At 48.7% G+C, this 12,579-nt stretch overlaps 4 protein-coding genes across 4 annotated transcripts, besides 1 other annotated feature; 1 reads left to right on the top strand and 3 right to left on the bottom strand.

The window, feature by feature from the left end:
* Positions 1-349: 349 nt before the first annotated feature.
* Positions 350-1,642, bottom strand: CTRU02_208412 (uncharacterized protein; the record flags this gene model as incomplete). Its single annotated transcript, XM_036728404.1, has 1 exon — positions 350-1,642. The coding sequence occupies one exon, from the start codon at positions 1,640-1,642 to the stop codon at positions 350-352; it is 1,293 nt and encodes a 430-aa protein (XP_036579688.1).
* A 3,478-nt stretch (positions 1,643-5,120) lies between these two features.
* On the top strand, positions 5,121-7,328 carry CTRU02_208411 (glycosyl hydrolase family; the record flags this gene model as incomplete). The annotated part of the gene is made up of 6 exons (XM_070205088.1): positions 5,121-5,701; positions 5,765-5,949; positions 6,003-6,409; positions 6,463-6,648; positions 6,698-6,972; positions 7,028-7,328. The coding sequence occupies 6 exons, from the start codon at positions 5,121-5,123 to the stop codon at positions 7,326-7,328; spliced, it is 1,935 nt and encodes a 644-aa protein (XP_070061163.1).
* A 687-nt stretch (positions 7,329-8,015) lies between these two features.
* Positions 8,016-8,102: a sequence feature (Short protein (CTRU02_208410, KAL0936195.1) was converted to a misc_feature.).
* A 304-nt stretch (positions 8,103-8,406) lies between these two features.
* CTRU02_208409 (SnoaL-like polyketide cyclase) lies at positions 8,407-9,240 on the bottom strand (the record flags this gene model as incomplete). The annotated part of the gene is made up of 1 exon (XM_036728402.1): positions 8,407-9,240. One exon carries the CDS (start codon positions 9,238-9,240, stop codon positions 8,407-8,409), a length of 834 nt encoding a protein of 277 aa, XP_036579686.1.
* A 969-nt stretch (positions 9,241-10,209) lies between these two features.
* CTRU02_208408 (uncharacterized protein) lies at positions 10,210-12,224 on the bottom strand (the record flags this gene model as incomplete). Its single annotated transcript, XM_036728401.1, has 3 exons — positions 10,210-11,209; positions 11,257-12,004; positions 12,134-12,224. The coding sequence occupies 3 exons, from the start codon at positions 12,222-12,224 to the stop codon at positions 10,210-10,212; spliced, it is 1,839 nt and encodes a 612-aa protein (XP_036579685.1).
* Positions 12,225-12,579: the final 355 nt, after the last annotated feature.

Here is a 12,579-nt window from a genome sequence, read left to right as displayed (position 1 = left end):
AGAGCCTTGGCAATGCAGTCCATAGTGTGAGCGGTCTGACCACGCATTGGGCGTTTGCCTGGTGATTTTATGTTGACGTTAGCAATGAATGCCTGCTGAGTGGTGGACAGGCCGCGGACTGTACAGTTTTACAATCCGTATGCAAGGCCAAGACCTGGACGGCCCACTTGAGCGCTGGGTAAGCTGTACTCTAAAACTTGAACATTATAAAGTTAGTAAGCTTAAAGGCTTTAGCAGAGGTTCAGAAGCAGGTTACACTGGCACCACGCTTAGTACTCTAAGCCAATCTGCTTCAATACACAGCACCAGTATATTTACTTTAACAGGCGCCGGAGAGATTCTCCCATGCTCATACACGTTTGAATACGTGGACCTGGAATCTCATGTTCTCCAGGCTGACTGGATACTCTAGATCCTGCTGCAACCGGTACCAGACGCTATCCTCAGAAATGACCTTTTCCCATGCAGGAGTTGACTCCTCTTCCCCACCTTCACGAATACTATCCGTAGCCTTCTTTTTCGGTCTTGGCATAAGCGTGTAGTCCATGAGCCAACTCATCGGATACTTCTTTTTCTCTTCCCCTTCCTTAGTATTGCCAATAGCGGTCTCGGAGTAAGACCCGGGGCTGTCTACCACAAGCAATAAACTCCCCTTGGGAGCAGCCTCCGTGACCCTGAGCAGGAAAGAGGTAGTTTGTGACATCGAGGCTGTGTAAAGCTCGTTCAGGGTGAAGAGAAGCGTAAGCAGCGCAGAATCAGGACCAATGGCCGCGCGAAGGTCTTCTGTGCTATAGCTCAGCACGTCGGCGCGCGTGAAAGTATGGCGAACAGCTCCGGGCGAGAGGAACGAGGCATTTGATGCACGAGCCGCGGCGCTGGCATATTTATGGAGAGTCGGCGGAGTCTCGAGACACTCATGTAGCTTCGAGAGCACAGAAGACCAGTCAGCGGTGTCGATCAGGTCAAGATTGAGGAGTGTTGGCGAAGGTTCGTCCTCTGAGGTTGATGAAGCTTGCAGGTCTTTCGAGGCGTCCTCAAGACTTGGAGGTGACTTTGGCCTACCGGCTGCGGCTGACGGCTGTAGATGACGCAAAAGACCCGAGAAAGCCATGATTTCAGCTGCACCACCTCCAAAACATACCACCTTGGCTGTCTTCTGTTCATCGTCGCCGTCGCCACCAACAAATCGTTGTACGCAAGCGTCCTCTGCCCTCTCCTCACAGATCCAAGCTATGAGCTGCGCGTACGCCAGCGCACGGCTGGGGCTCCAACGGATCGCATACGCCTCCAGGAATTCGGCTTTTCCAAAGGCTGTGTCAAAATCCCTCCAGAAAAGCGCGTCCTTGATCTCCTGCAGCGTTGGCTTCAGAGCCTCGAAGTCGTTGCACGCGGGAAAGGTGGTGCGGAAGACATTGATCATCAGCTGCTCCACCCCCACCGGGAGGACGTGATCCAGCCTCCGGGGCTCTGCTGACCCCAGTGATGCAGATGGTTGCTGAGGTTTCTTCTTCTTGTGGAGGTAACCAGGCCCGGTCCAGCCCGGGTGGCCGCGAGGTAACGGCGGTGGCGCCTTAGACGCACCGCTGTCTGAGGGTTTCCCATATTTCGGCTGCGACTTGGCTTTCCGATCGTATTTACCCATCGTAGGCTATTGGTCGATGAGAATTTTGCTGAAGTCCAACGGTGTGTGAATCTTTGGCTGTGATTTCTTGTGGAGCTGAGTCCGCAACATATATCGGTACCTTGCCTTGAAAATTTCCCAAAAACTTATCCCACACCAACTAGTGTAGACCGACTTGCTTAGTCAGCGCTCCGAATGTGGGCACAGCAGTCCCGGGCCGTTGATTGTTAGTGTAGATTTAGGCGTTTAGCTTGAACGGTCTTTATTTACAGCGACTCACTAAGACTGACTCCATTCTGTTTTCAGAGCAAGAGAAATCCATATGAGGCGGCTGGACAGCCCGATCTTCAGAGCAGATTGTTAGCTACAAAGCCTTGGCAACTCAGGCTCGTCTCTTCAGCTACTCACCCCTGAGGCAGATAGTAAGTATCCTTTATCTTGCTTCTGTTCGGAAGCAGTTCAGCTTTCAATCCTTGTGTCTTCATCTCGTCCTCGACCAGCTTCCAGATGTCGTCGCGGCCGTGCTTGTCAGCCATCTCGACGGGACGGAGTGGCTGACTCGCCAGCGTTTCTGGCGTCGAAGGAGTCATCCTCCTAGTGTCATAGACTATTTCAGAAAAACTGATGAAGCTTTTTGTGATGAATTGTTCCTTAATATAATGTAAGAACAGGTCGGATCTGAAGAAATACGCCTCTTTCCATCATCTCCATTCCTGCAACCCCCCACCCCCAGCCTGCAACACAGGTGTCAGCGTGCTACTTACCTTGTCTCTTGTAAAGGTATGGTGTCGAATGCCAACATGTGTTAGCGCTGGGTACCGTCAGCGCCAGCTTGAGAGCATTCAAAACGATGCATATCCTATACTTGTTTTGCTGCCCGACACGAGGCGAGACTGAGACATTTTGTGGCGGAAGGCTTGGTGAGCTCTTTTCGCTCATCTGACGCTCAGCTCGGACATGGAGCTGCAAGCGCAATAATGGTGTTTAAAAAGTCAACACAACACGACTGCCTTGGCAGTCCCCTGAAAACTAACAGCACGGTCGCATGTGGTATATCAGCAAAGTTTCAAGTTTCACCAGCAGAAAAGGTGACCCCTATGCGGCCTTCAGACACAATCTCTCGACTCATGTTCTTGCCAGTTGTTTCTGGTCTCAGGCACCCGAAACTTTGGAACGAACTTTGAATTATGCACCTCGTATAGATGTTTCAACTATTCTTGTTCAGACGAACTGATAATCCACAGAAGACTTGCTAAATGCATCTGGAAGCTTTCCACAAGCCTTCGCAGCTAGTTGCGGATGCTGTCACGGCTTGACGTGCCTAAACGACCTTTTAAAAGACCATGCCTGCAGGAAAACAGATCGGCCCTGTTTATAATAGGGGTTTATTGTACAAATCAATCAATGTTGCCACCAGTCATCAATCGTTACATACCTTGCTGCCCAAACGTGATGTTCCACGCCGCACTGAGTTTCATACATACGTGGTATGTTCCTTCATATTAAGGTCTTCGAGGCGCACTTCAAAGTTCGTCTTTGGGCTTAAAGGATCATCTCGTGCATAGTTGTCCCATGTCCAGTGTGCACCACATGGCAACTACAAAAGAACTTTGGCGGAAAACGCCCTTTAGAATGAGTAGGCAATGAACATTGGAAAGAAGAACCTAATGATACTGCGTAGTTCAGTTACCTATACTGTGGTCTTTCTTCATCGTCTTTCATCGTTCTTGGCCCACGACGACAGGTGATCGACGAATCTTGCTCAATGTATGTTTTCACTGCACATGTGACACAGAAAATTGATGAGAAATAACGACTTGTGCACCAACATAATGAGGTGACATGGTGCGGGGATGTGATGTTACAGTGGCTGTAGGTTGAACACAAGAAAAAGTGTAACCCCATCGGTTCATTTGGCAACATCTGCAGTTCCGCCAATCGCATCAAACAACCAACCCTGAGAGCATTTTCAGTATCCAAAGTGAGACCTGTCATGGGACATACACCCACATAATATACACCTTACAATCTGATCATGAATAATTCATTGTGAATACAACTACTGAGCCGCTTAAACAATAGCTTGATCACCCAAAGGGTTATTTGAACGATCCGAGCCATTCGAGCCCCCTCTAAGAAAAAGCGATAAATTCGCGTTGATCTAGGACAGCGATCACTGCATGCACGGTCGGGGGATAAAAACAAGGTTCAGCCCCTCCCGCAGTGAGGGGAGACAGGCCAGTCGGATAGATAAAATCAGTCTGCCGCTTCCCCACACAATACATGCCGAGGAATGACAAGAAACTTGGCTGGAGTGGTGTCTTTAAACGTGGGGAATCGTGTTGGCTTTAGCACGTAATAAGGAGGATTTGAGGAGTGTCCAAGTGAAGGCTTTCAGGTTGCATGTTCTAAATTTGATAACCCTAGCGATCTTACTCGCAGAACCTGTCGATCACTCTTTCATTCCATTAAACGACTAGCATAATAGGCCGAAATTTCCGTCCGTGGCTGCGCGCTTTTATTAACACTCTTCTTACGACAGGGTACCCTTTTGGCATAGGAAAAAGGAATGACCAGGCAACAGTGAGTGAGAAGCAACCGCTGGGCTCTCGACGGACACTTTTTACCGCCTCTCACTGCCCCTTTCAGTCGAGCCAGTAGGCGTCAGCCCGGCCACCAAGCTTACGGACTTCTGTTCATAGTGTAGATCGGCCTACCACCTTAGGTCGGGTGGCATCCTTCTCCAGTTCCCCTCTCTCCAGATGACCGCATCATGCAGACTCCTTGTGCATCCATCGAATGACTCCACGTGCTGCCCAGTCACACCAACTCGCAATTCACAGACAAGCGGGGAACTATCTGGTGTTTATTTCGATGTCTGCTACTCACATGCGTTCCATCAACCTCCTAGCTAACACGATGTAGGATTGAGCGCTAGAATGAGCCCCTCTTCCTTTCCGCTCCCCCCTTGCTGATAGCTAAAGTGGCCGAACAAGGGAAAATGAATAATTGCGACCGACGGACTGCTGTGCGGGGAACCTGTAACCTGCAGTGGCCAAGCACGCAACATTACATGGCACGTCACAGCTAGTCAAACCTGACAGAGGAGGAGGAACGGAACTTTCGAAAGCTTGCGGAGTCTTTCAACGGGAGCTCCCAGTCCAGTCCACTTGACTCAATGCCGAAATGTCCGGGCAGTGGGTTGTGGAGAATCTGATGCGCAGAGGCTATGCGTGCCGCACCTTGGCAGAATAGGCCATGTTATAGTCAGTCGAACGTCAACGCTCGTCCCGACGTTGGGAAAAGTTTAAAAAAGTAACTTTTCCTCGAAGATTATAGAAAAAGCATCCCCCTTATGCCGGGACCCCTCTTGTTCGTCGCTGCATCTTGCTCTTGTACACTCTTTTTCCCACCTCCCTCCCATCTCCCTCTCTTGTCTGCAGACCAACCGCCTTGGGGATTGGAATTGTGACTGCGGCCTTCTCTTTTACCATTCGCAATGCGTTTTTCACCCACATGGATCCCATCCACGTTGGTGGCATTGTCATTCACAGGTGGCATCAATGCACAGGCACCATCGACAACTGCTGAAGGATCGGCACCCACGAGCGGCGGCGGCGGAAGCCCTGAGCCCTATCGACTGCAGAAGCCGCCTCTGGATACGGATTGGACGAGCAAGGTCGGGACGAGTCCCTGGCCAGAACATCCGCGCCCGCAGCTACGCCGGGACAAATGGCTGAACTTGAACGGCATCTGGACCTATCAAGCTGCCGGCGGGGCAGATGATGTCAATCACCCACCGGCCGGTAACTCTCTCGACCGGGAAGTCCTCATCCCGTCATGCATCGAAAGTGGAATTTCGGGCATTCAGGCGCTTGATGTCACACATATGTGGTTTGCGACAAAATTCCAGGTCCCAAGCGACTGGGGAAATCAATCCGTCCTTCTCAACTTCGAGGCCGTCGACTATGAAGCAACTGTGTTTATCAACGGCCAAAAGGCCGGGTTTCACCGCGGAGGGTACTTCCGCTTCACCGTCGATGCGACCAAGTATATCAACCGCAGTGGAGAGAACACCCTGTATGGACCAAATCCGCTTTATCCACCTCAGTTAATGGTATGTTAACTAACATCTCCGATTAGGTTGGTCTTCGTCCATGATCCGACGGATATGGACGGCTACATCATTCCAATAGGAAAGCAGACCAGAACCCCGTCGCACATTTTTTACCGATCGTGTTCTGGTATTTGGCAAACCGTATGGTTAGAGAGTGCTCCCGAGAACCGCATCACGCAGCTCGACGTTGCTGCTGACCATAAAGGAAACGGTAAGCTGATCCAATTGCGAGCGACAATTCTTGGGTCTGACCTCATATCACAGTGAACGTGCAAGTTCATACATCTTCCAACTCATCATCTCAAGTCAAGATTGCAGTATTGGACAAGGATGGCAAGACGATTGGGGAAGGAACCGGAAGCTCTGCTACTGCGTTTAACTTTACTGTTTCTTCGCCCAAAGTTTGGTCACCATCCTCCCCGGAACTGTACAACATTACAGTTAAGATGGGCGATGATCAGATATCAAGTTACACTGGCTTCCGCACCGTATCAACTGGCGTTGTACAAGGAATCCAGCGCCCTCTCCTGAACGGCGAATTCATTTTCATGTTTGGAACTCTCGACCAGGGTTACTGGCCCGATGGACTCCATACCCCACCAACCTACGAGGCTATGGTTTATGACCTGAAGGTCCTCAAGAACCTTGGAATGAACATGGTTCGAAAGCACGTGAGTATTCATCGTTTTTCATATCCTGCAGCATTCAATCTGACAATTTGCAGATCAAGATTGAGCCCGATTTGTTTTACAGGGCCTGCGATGAGCTTGGCCTTCTCGTCATTCAAGACATGCCAAGTTTAACTGCCAATTCTGCACGTCTGCCGAATGAAGAGCAACAGGCCGAGTTTGAACGTCAATTGCAACTCATGATTCAGGAGCACAAGAGCTATACTAGCATTGTCACATGGGTATGTCTTTTCTGATTAAAATGGATTCATTTAACTGACACAACTACAGACAATTTACAATGAAGGCTGGGGCCAGCTTAGAGACGCTCCATTCCCCGAGGAGAAGCTTGCGGAGGTTGTCCGCCGAATTGACCCTTCAAGACTCGTTAATGCAAACAGTGGCTGGTATGATCACGGCTTCGGTGACTTTTCCGACAACCACCACTATGCCAACCCCCAATGCGGCACGCCATTCTATTCTCTTGCATCGTCCCCGTATGACAAGAAACGTATCGGGTTCCAGGGCGAGTTCGGCGGTATTGGCCACAACGTCTCAATCGAGCAGTAAGTCGAATGACTGGAACGTACAATGAAGATGGTGCTAACGCAAACCTTTCAGCCTGTGGAACGTGCAACAGGCGATTGATACTATCAACCAAACCTACGAGATTGACGAGAACCTCGAGGCGTACAATTACCGCGCACGAGTTCTCCTGCGCGAGTTCCGTGAACAAGTCGAGATGTACGCGTGTAGTGGCGGCGTCTGGACGCAGACAAGCGACGTTGAGGGAGAGGTTAACGGCCTGGTCACCTACGACCGTCGCGTCCTGCGGCCCGACCTTGCACAGTGGCAAGTGGATATCCAGAGTCTCTTCGACGCTGCGAAGGCCCGAAGTGGCCCTGTGAATGGTACCATGTAAGAAATGGACCGAGTGTGGTCACATGCTATTTTCTTTGGAAAGGACAGTAATGCTAAGGTAGAGCATCGTAATGAGCAGTCCGATCGAGGACGACGGTCAGATTAGGTTCGTACAATCATCTTGACCTTTTTAATGAGTAACGAAACGATCGATATTTCCCACTGAGTCCCTACCAAGACTTTGACGACGCCCGTTGTTACACGTTGACGTACTTCCGATAAGCTGGTTCTTTGGTAAGTGTAACAAGGATTCGAATCGCATCTAGAGATGTTTTATGAATGAGAGTAAAGCTATGAGCATGATTTGAGCGTGCTGCATTGGTCCCTCAAAGTTTGCCTGAAGGGTTTGGGGATACACAACCGCTGGCCGGGATTGCATTGAGATAGACTCGTGTATTTCATAGTACATTATTGATTATGCTGGCATGGGGTGATGCTGTTTGACATAAAACAGCTCTTTGAACCAAACATATCTTGTGGAATTTTTATATCATTGGTCAAACGAGTGCAAACTGAGGCTGGTTATCGCATAAAGTGTTTCCAAGAAAAAGCTCACGCCTAGTTGACAGGTACGATCATCGTCACCCACCACTGGAGACTTTCAAAAGAAACAAAAAAAACATACAACACCAGGTATTCGCTGGTCGTCACCGACCCAACTACTAATCCGGCCCTCATTGGCTTATCTATGGGAGAGCGGACGGGATCCCGAGTTTTCCAATGGGTATGGTCGTATGTACTTGTGAACGCTTTCAAAATGACTTATAATGAGTAGTGCAGCAACCTGTTTTTTTACTCAAACGAGTCCATATGATCCTGATACTACACGAAAAGTATCTATAGCCCGCTATGGACTTGGCTTACTGTGGGCTTCGTGGTTAGCAGTCCTTTTTTTAATTTACGAAATACGCCATACCTTTCTCGTTCGACAATCAACCTCCTCCAATTTTTGCTTCGTAAAGCCTGCTACGGTTAGGTGTGAATCTCCATCTTTGAAGCCATTGCATATCAAAGTCTCGTTACTTTGCGAATGTTAAGGATAGTATTGTATATACACTTACTATTCTGCAATGTTTGTTCTAACTAAGCTGTTTGCGGTATGCATCGAGCTCAACAACGGACCACACACGGACGATTTTTCCCTCGTTTAACTGATACATGACCTGTTCATGGAAATGAACCGGCTTGCCATTTGGCTTCGGCCCTCCCCACTCCTTCACTGGTGTACCGGTGAATTCCAATCTTGCAGCAATCTGCTGGGTGCGGTTGTCAACTAGGAGTTCTTGGACGTGAAAAGACAACCCCTGGATACAACTTTGACTGTCACTGATAAGAGGAATGTACTCGGAGATACTGAGTTTCCGACCATTGTGCTCTAGCTCTGGCTGACAAAAGTGCGCAAAATCGCTATCCATCGTCTTTCGGTTGATGCTGTTGATGTACGCCCGATAATGCTCTTCCAAGTCCAATGACGCATCTGGAGACGGCACACGGCCTGTATAGGACTCGTGAGGAGTTTTGTACACTGTTGCATGTCGAGCCTGAAAGCCATCTTCGTCTCGCAAAGCCTGCCATCTTGATAGGCGGTTATTGGCAAACCATGCGAACACAATCTCTTGGAATTCAAATCCAGCCTCGGGGGATTCTGGCAGGGCAACACAATGGATGATTCGCGCAGCGACACTGTCTCCATTGCCGTCAAGGATTACAGAGTCAAACTTCCTTTCAAGCCGATTCGATGGGTCGACAAGATTGCTCTGTTGGCTGAAAAATTCGGTCGCGGATTGTAGCTGCCCATTGTAGTTGATGGTGGGTTCGAGGGAGCTCTCTACTTTCTCCCAGTTTTGTTCGTCCAGGTAGTGAACCAAGGAGCGGAGGATAAACACATTCATAGTGTTCGGTTCTGAAGACATGATAGTGTAGACTACTAGGAAGTGGTGGTGAGAAGAGGACGGTTGCTTAAAATTGACCTAGGGGGTGTTCAAGGTGCGAAGCCATCCACCAAGAATAACAAGGACGTGGGGAAAAGATCATGCAAGAATGCAAGGGGACTTTCTTGTTTATCTTCGTGTCGGCCTTGCGCCCTTCACATCTTTGGAGATACAGGATGACATGGAAAATGCTGACAAGCAGGCGGGGTATCCCGGGCTAGACTGCCGCCGATCAGCGGAGAGATGGGGTGCAGCAGGTTTTTTGCTAGCCATCAGCATCAGCAACCCTACATGTCCTTATAGGCGGTAAACTGCCAAGTCCGACGACGATTGATACGAAAGTATGAAAATAATATAATGGGGCAAATTCGCTGACATTAAAAATATGTGCATGCGCTCTCTACATGCCGCTGATTGATAACAATCACTTATAAATCGTATGCGCTTATGGTTTTGCGAGGGGAGTCTTCACAGTAGTCGATATAAAGCGGCACAACATTAGCAAAACTTGCAATATTTATCAGCTCACATATCATGAAATATGCAGACTCTAGTTGTCGTTTGTCAAATGTGTGGTACTCTTTGTCTTGGCAATTCTGAGCGATGATGAAACCCTGGACTTATCTATAAGTAAAACAGCAGACAGTTGTTTTATGTTGTTGTAGAGAGTTCAAAGAAATCTAGCAAAGATTTGATTCAGTCGGACTCAGTGTGTTCTCCATATAATTGATGTTGGACGAGAATATTATAGTAATCATTAAGTGGTGCAATTAGCGGAGGGAAACGAATTGTAATGATAACGCTAGTCCAAGTAATGACAATTTCTTCTTATGGTGGTCTTATGAAAAGAAGTTGTGTAGAGGTGAGGCAGTCTAAGCTAGTGGTGTTTGAAACAGATCAAATAGTCCTTATTCTCTCGTGAAATGAATAATAACTCCAGAATAACAATCTTTACCAGTCTCCGCGTCTATCACCCCCGACAGTCTCCTCGCTTCTGTAATCGTTCATCTCATATCGAGAGTCTGAATTTTGAGCATACCGGGTTTCTCCATTGTCGGATGTTTCGTACTGGTCCTGCGAGTTGCTCGTGTACTCTTGTTCTCCGTTGTCTTCATAGTTGCTCTCACGTCTCTCAAATCCAGAATACTCGTTGGGGTCTGAGGATGGCTCAGCGCCAGCAGAAACCTCGTAATTGGTTTCTTGTCTACCGTATTCTGAATACTCGTTCGGGTCAGAAGAAAGGGGGGCATCATCAGCAGGAGCCTCGTAGTCGTTCTCGTCCCTCTGATATTGAGATTCATCATTTTGTTCCGCGGCATGCTCATCCTCATTATCGACCTCATCTGTAGGCTCACGAGCTTCATCGTAGTAGGCAGAGTCGGATGTCTCTTTGGCTTGGTTGTCGTCGGACGCTTCATAGGGAACCTCCGATGCTTCATCCTCAGCGTTCTGATCCTCTTGGGCCGCGATGTCTTCTTCGGCGCCGACATTTCCTTCGAAGCCACGATCGACGTTCTCATCCTCTTCGAAAGGTGCAGTTTCTTCTTCCTGAACTTGAGCTGCGCTGTCCTCATCAGCTTCTTCGGTGTCATTAGGCACATTTTCCTGCTGTTCTTCTACGTTGTCTTCGTATTCGTCTGTTCGTTCGCGATTCTCGTAGTTTCTCGCGTTATCGTCAATTTGGGCCTCCCATGGCTCGTCGGAGATGACCCATTCTGATTCTTCGAATTCTGGTTCGTCCAGGGATCGAGTCTCAACGTTTATAATCATCTTTTCCTTCACTTGTCCGTCCTCCCCAAGGCGTCGAATTTTGTACTCAACGAGGGATAAAAGCACCTGCTTCAACGTTCCAGACGTATCAAAAGTGAACTTCTTGTCGTCATCAGTCACCACATTATACTTGCCTTTGTAGGCAAGATCCTGCGTTCCGGTTTTGAAGTAGGCAACGATTCTGAAAAACGCATTAGCGGAGTAGACTCGGAGACGGATGGATCATACTCGAAGTCATCATCTGGGCCTTCCATTTCCTTTTCAAACTCCCACTTAATATCCTTTGTCTCGGTTGTGGAGCGTCCCCAGTCCTGCTCGTAGCCAATTTCCAAACTCGTGGTGATGCCTCCTTCGGCGATCAATGGAATTCCCGCTTTGAAGGTCAACTCGATCCCAGTGACGACTGACACCTTATTGTTCCATGTCTGGGTGATTGTCTTTGAGCCAGTTCCGCTAACTTTGCAAAGACCAGATCCACCTTCCCACTGAGCACGAGCCCGATCCACGTACTGAGCCTGTAGAAACCCAGTGTTGCTCAACTCGAGTTCGGGATAGCTGACTTGGTCAATGTACTGCTTTACAACCCGCTTGAGAAAGACTGGCTGCAAGCTGTCGATATTGGTCCCGCAGCGGCCTCGAAAACCTAGGAGCAAGCCGGAAGCAACATCCATCTTCCACTCACTCTCATCAGGGGCTTTACCGCCGGCAGTGAATTTGGCATTCTTGTTGGTGTGGAATGTGATTTCTGAAGTCCGGTCCCATTTTCCGTCACCCATACCCCACAGCGACATGGCCGAGATTTTCTCGTCGGTGCCAATCTCGAGAATACACTCTCTGAACGTGTCTGAGCTGGTGTCGCCAGCGGTGGCCTTCTTGCCGTCTGTGAACTCAATCTCAATGCCGTGGAGACAGCCTCGCCTGTAACCGCTCTCGCCCCATTTCATGGTGCCGTCATGAATACGGACTCTTTTCACAACTGGAAAAAAACATGTTAGCTGCTGTGGTAAGCTTTCCGCAAACATAAGCTCTACAATGAGTGGGAAACGTGGAGAAGTTGTAATCCCTAGCAATCGACGGCTAAAATGTGAGGAAGAAGGACACTTACAAGCTCCTGCTTCACCGACTATACTGAAATCGCCTCCTCCGTTTCCGCCGACCGACTTGTTGTCCTGCCAGAATTCTGAAGCAATAGCCATGATAAAAGTGAGTTTCAAATTCTTGGGAGTGAATTCGGTTTTGTGAAAGATGCGAGGGAATGTGCGTGGTAGAAAGCTGTAAGATGCGGTCAATGTAGGAGATGCTGTCTGGGTTGGAAGTTATTATTCGGGGCTGTGAGCGGGAAAATGGTGCCTTATATACTGGAGGCATTAACATATCTCACGATGTTCATATTTGCCCTTGCTAGAAACTTATCAACAACGTAAGGTTCGGCGCTCACAAAGTGGACGAGTAGTAGTTCCTTAGTTGCATCATTTTGATAAGGACACTGCAAATATCATGCAATGCTGTACCGAATTGCTCGTGAATTGCACTCAGCTCATGCAAAGTCAG

This window comes from Colletotrichum truncatum (genome assembly GCF_014235925.2).
Source record: "Colletotrichum truncatum strain CMES1059 chromosome Unknown Contig_0005, whole genome shotgun sequence".
In the NCBI taxonomy this organism is placed as follows: domain Eukaryota; kingdom Fungi; phylum Ascomycota; class Sordariomycetes; order Glomerellales; family Glomerellaceae; genus Colletotrichum; species Colletotrichum truncatum.
The sequence above is the reverse complement of the archived record's forward strand: the minus strand, read 5'-3'. Positions and strand labels throughout refer to the sequence as shown.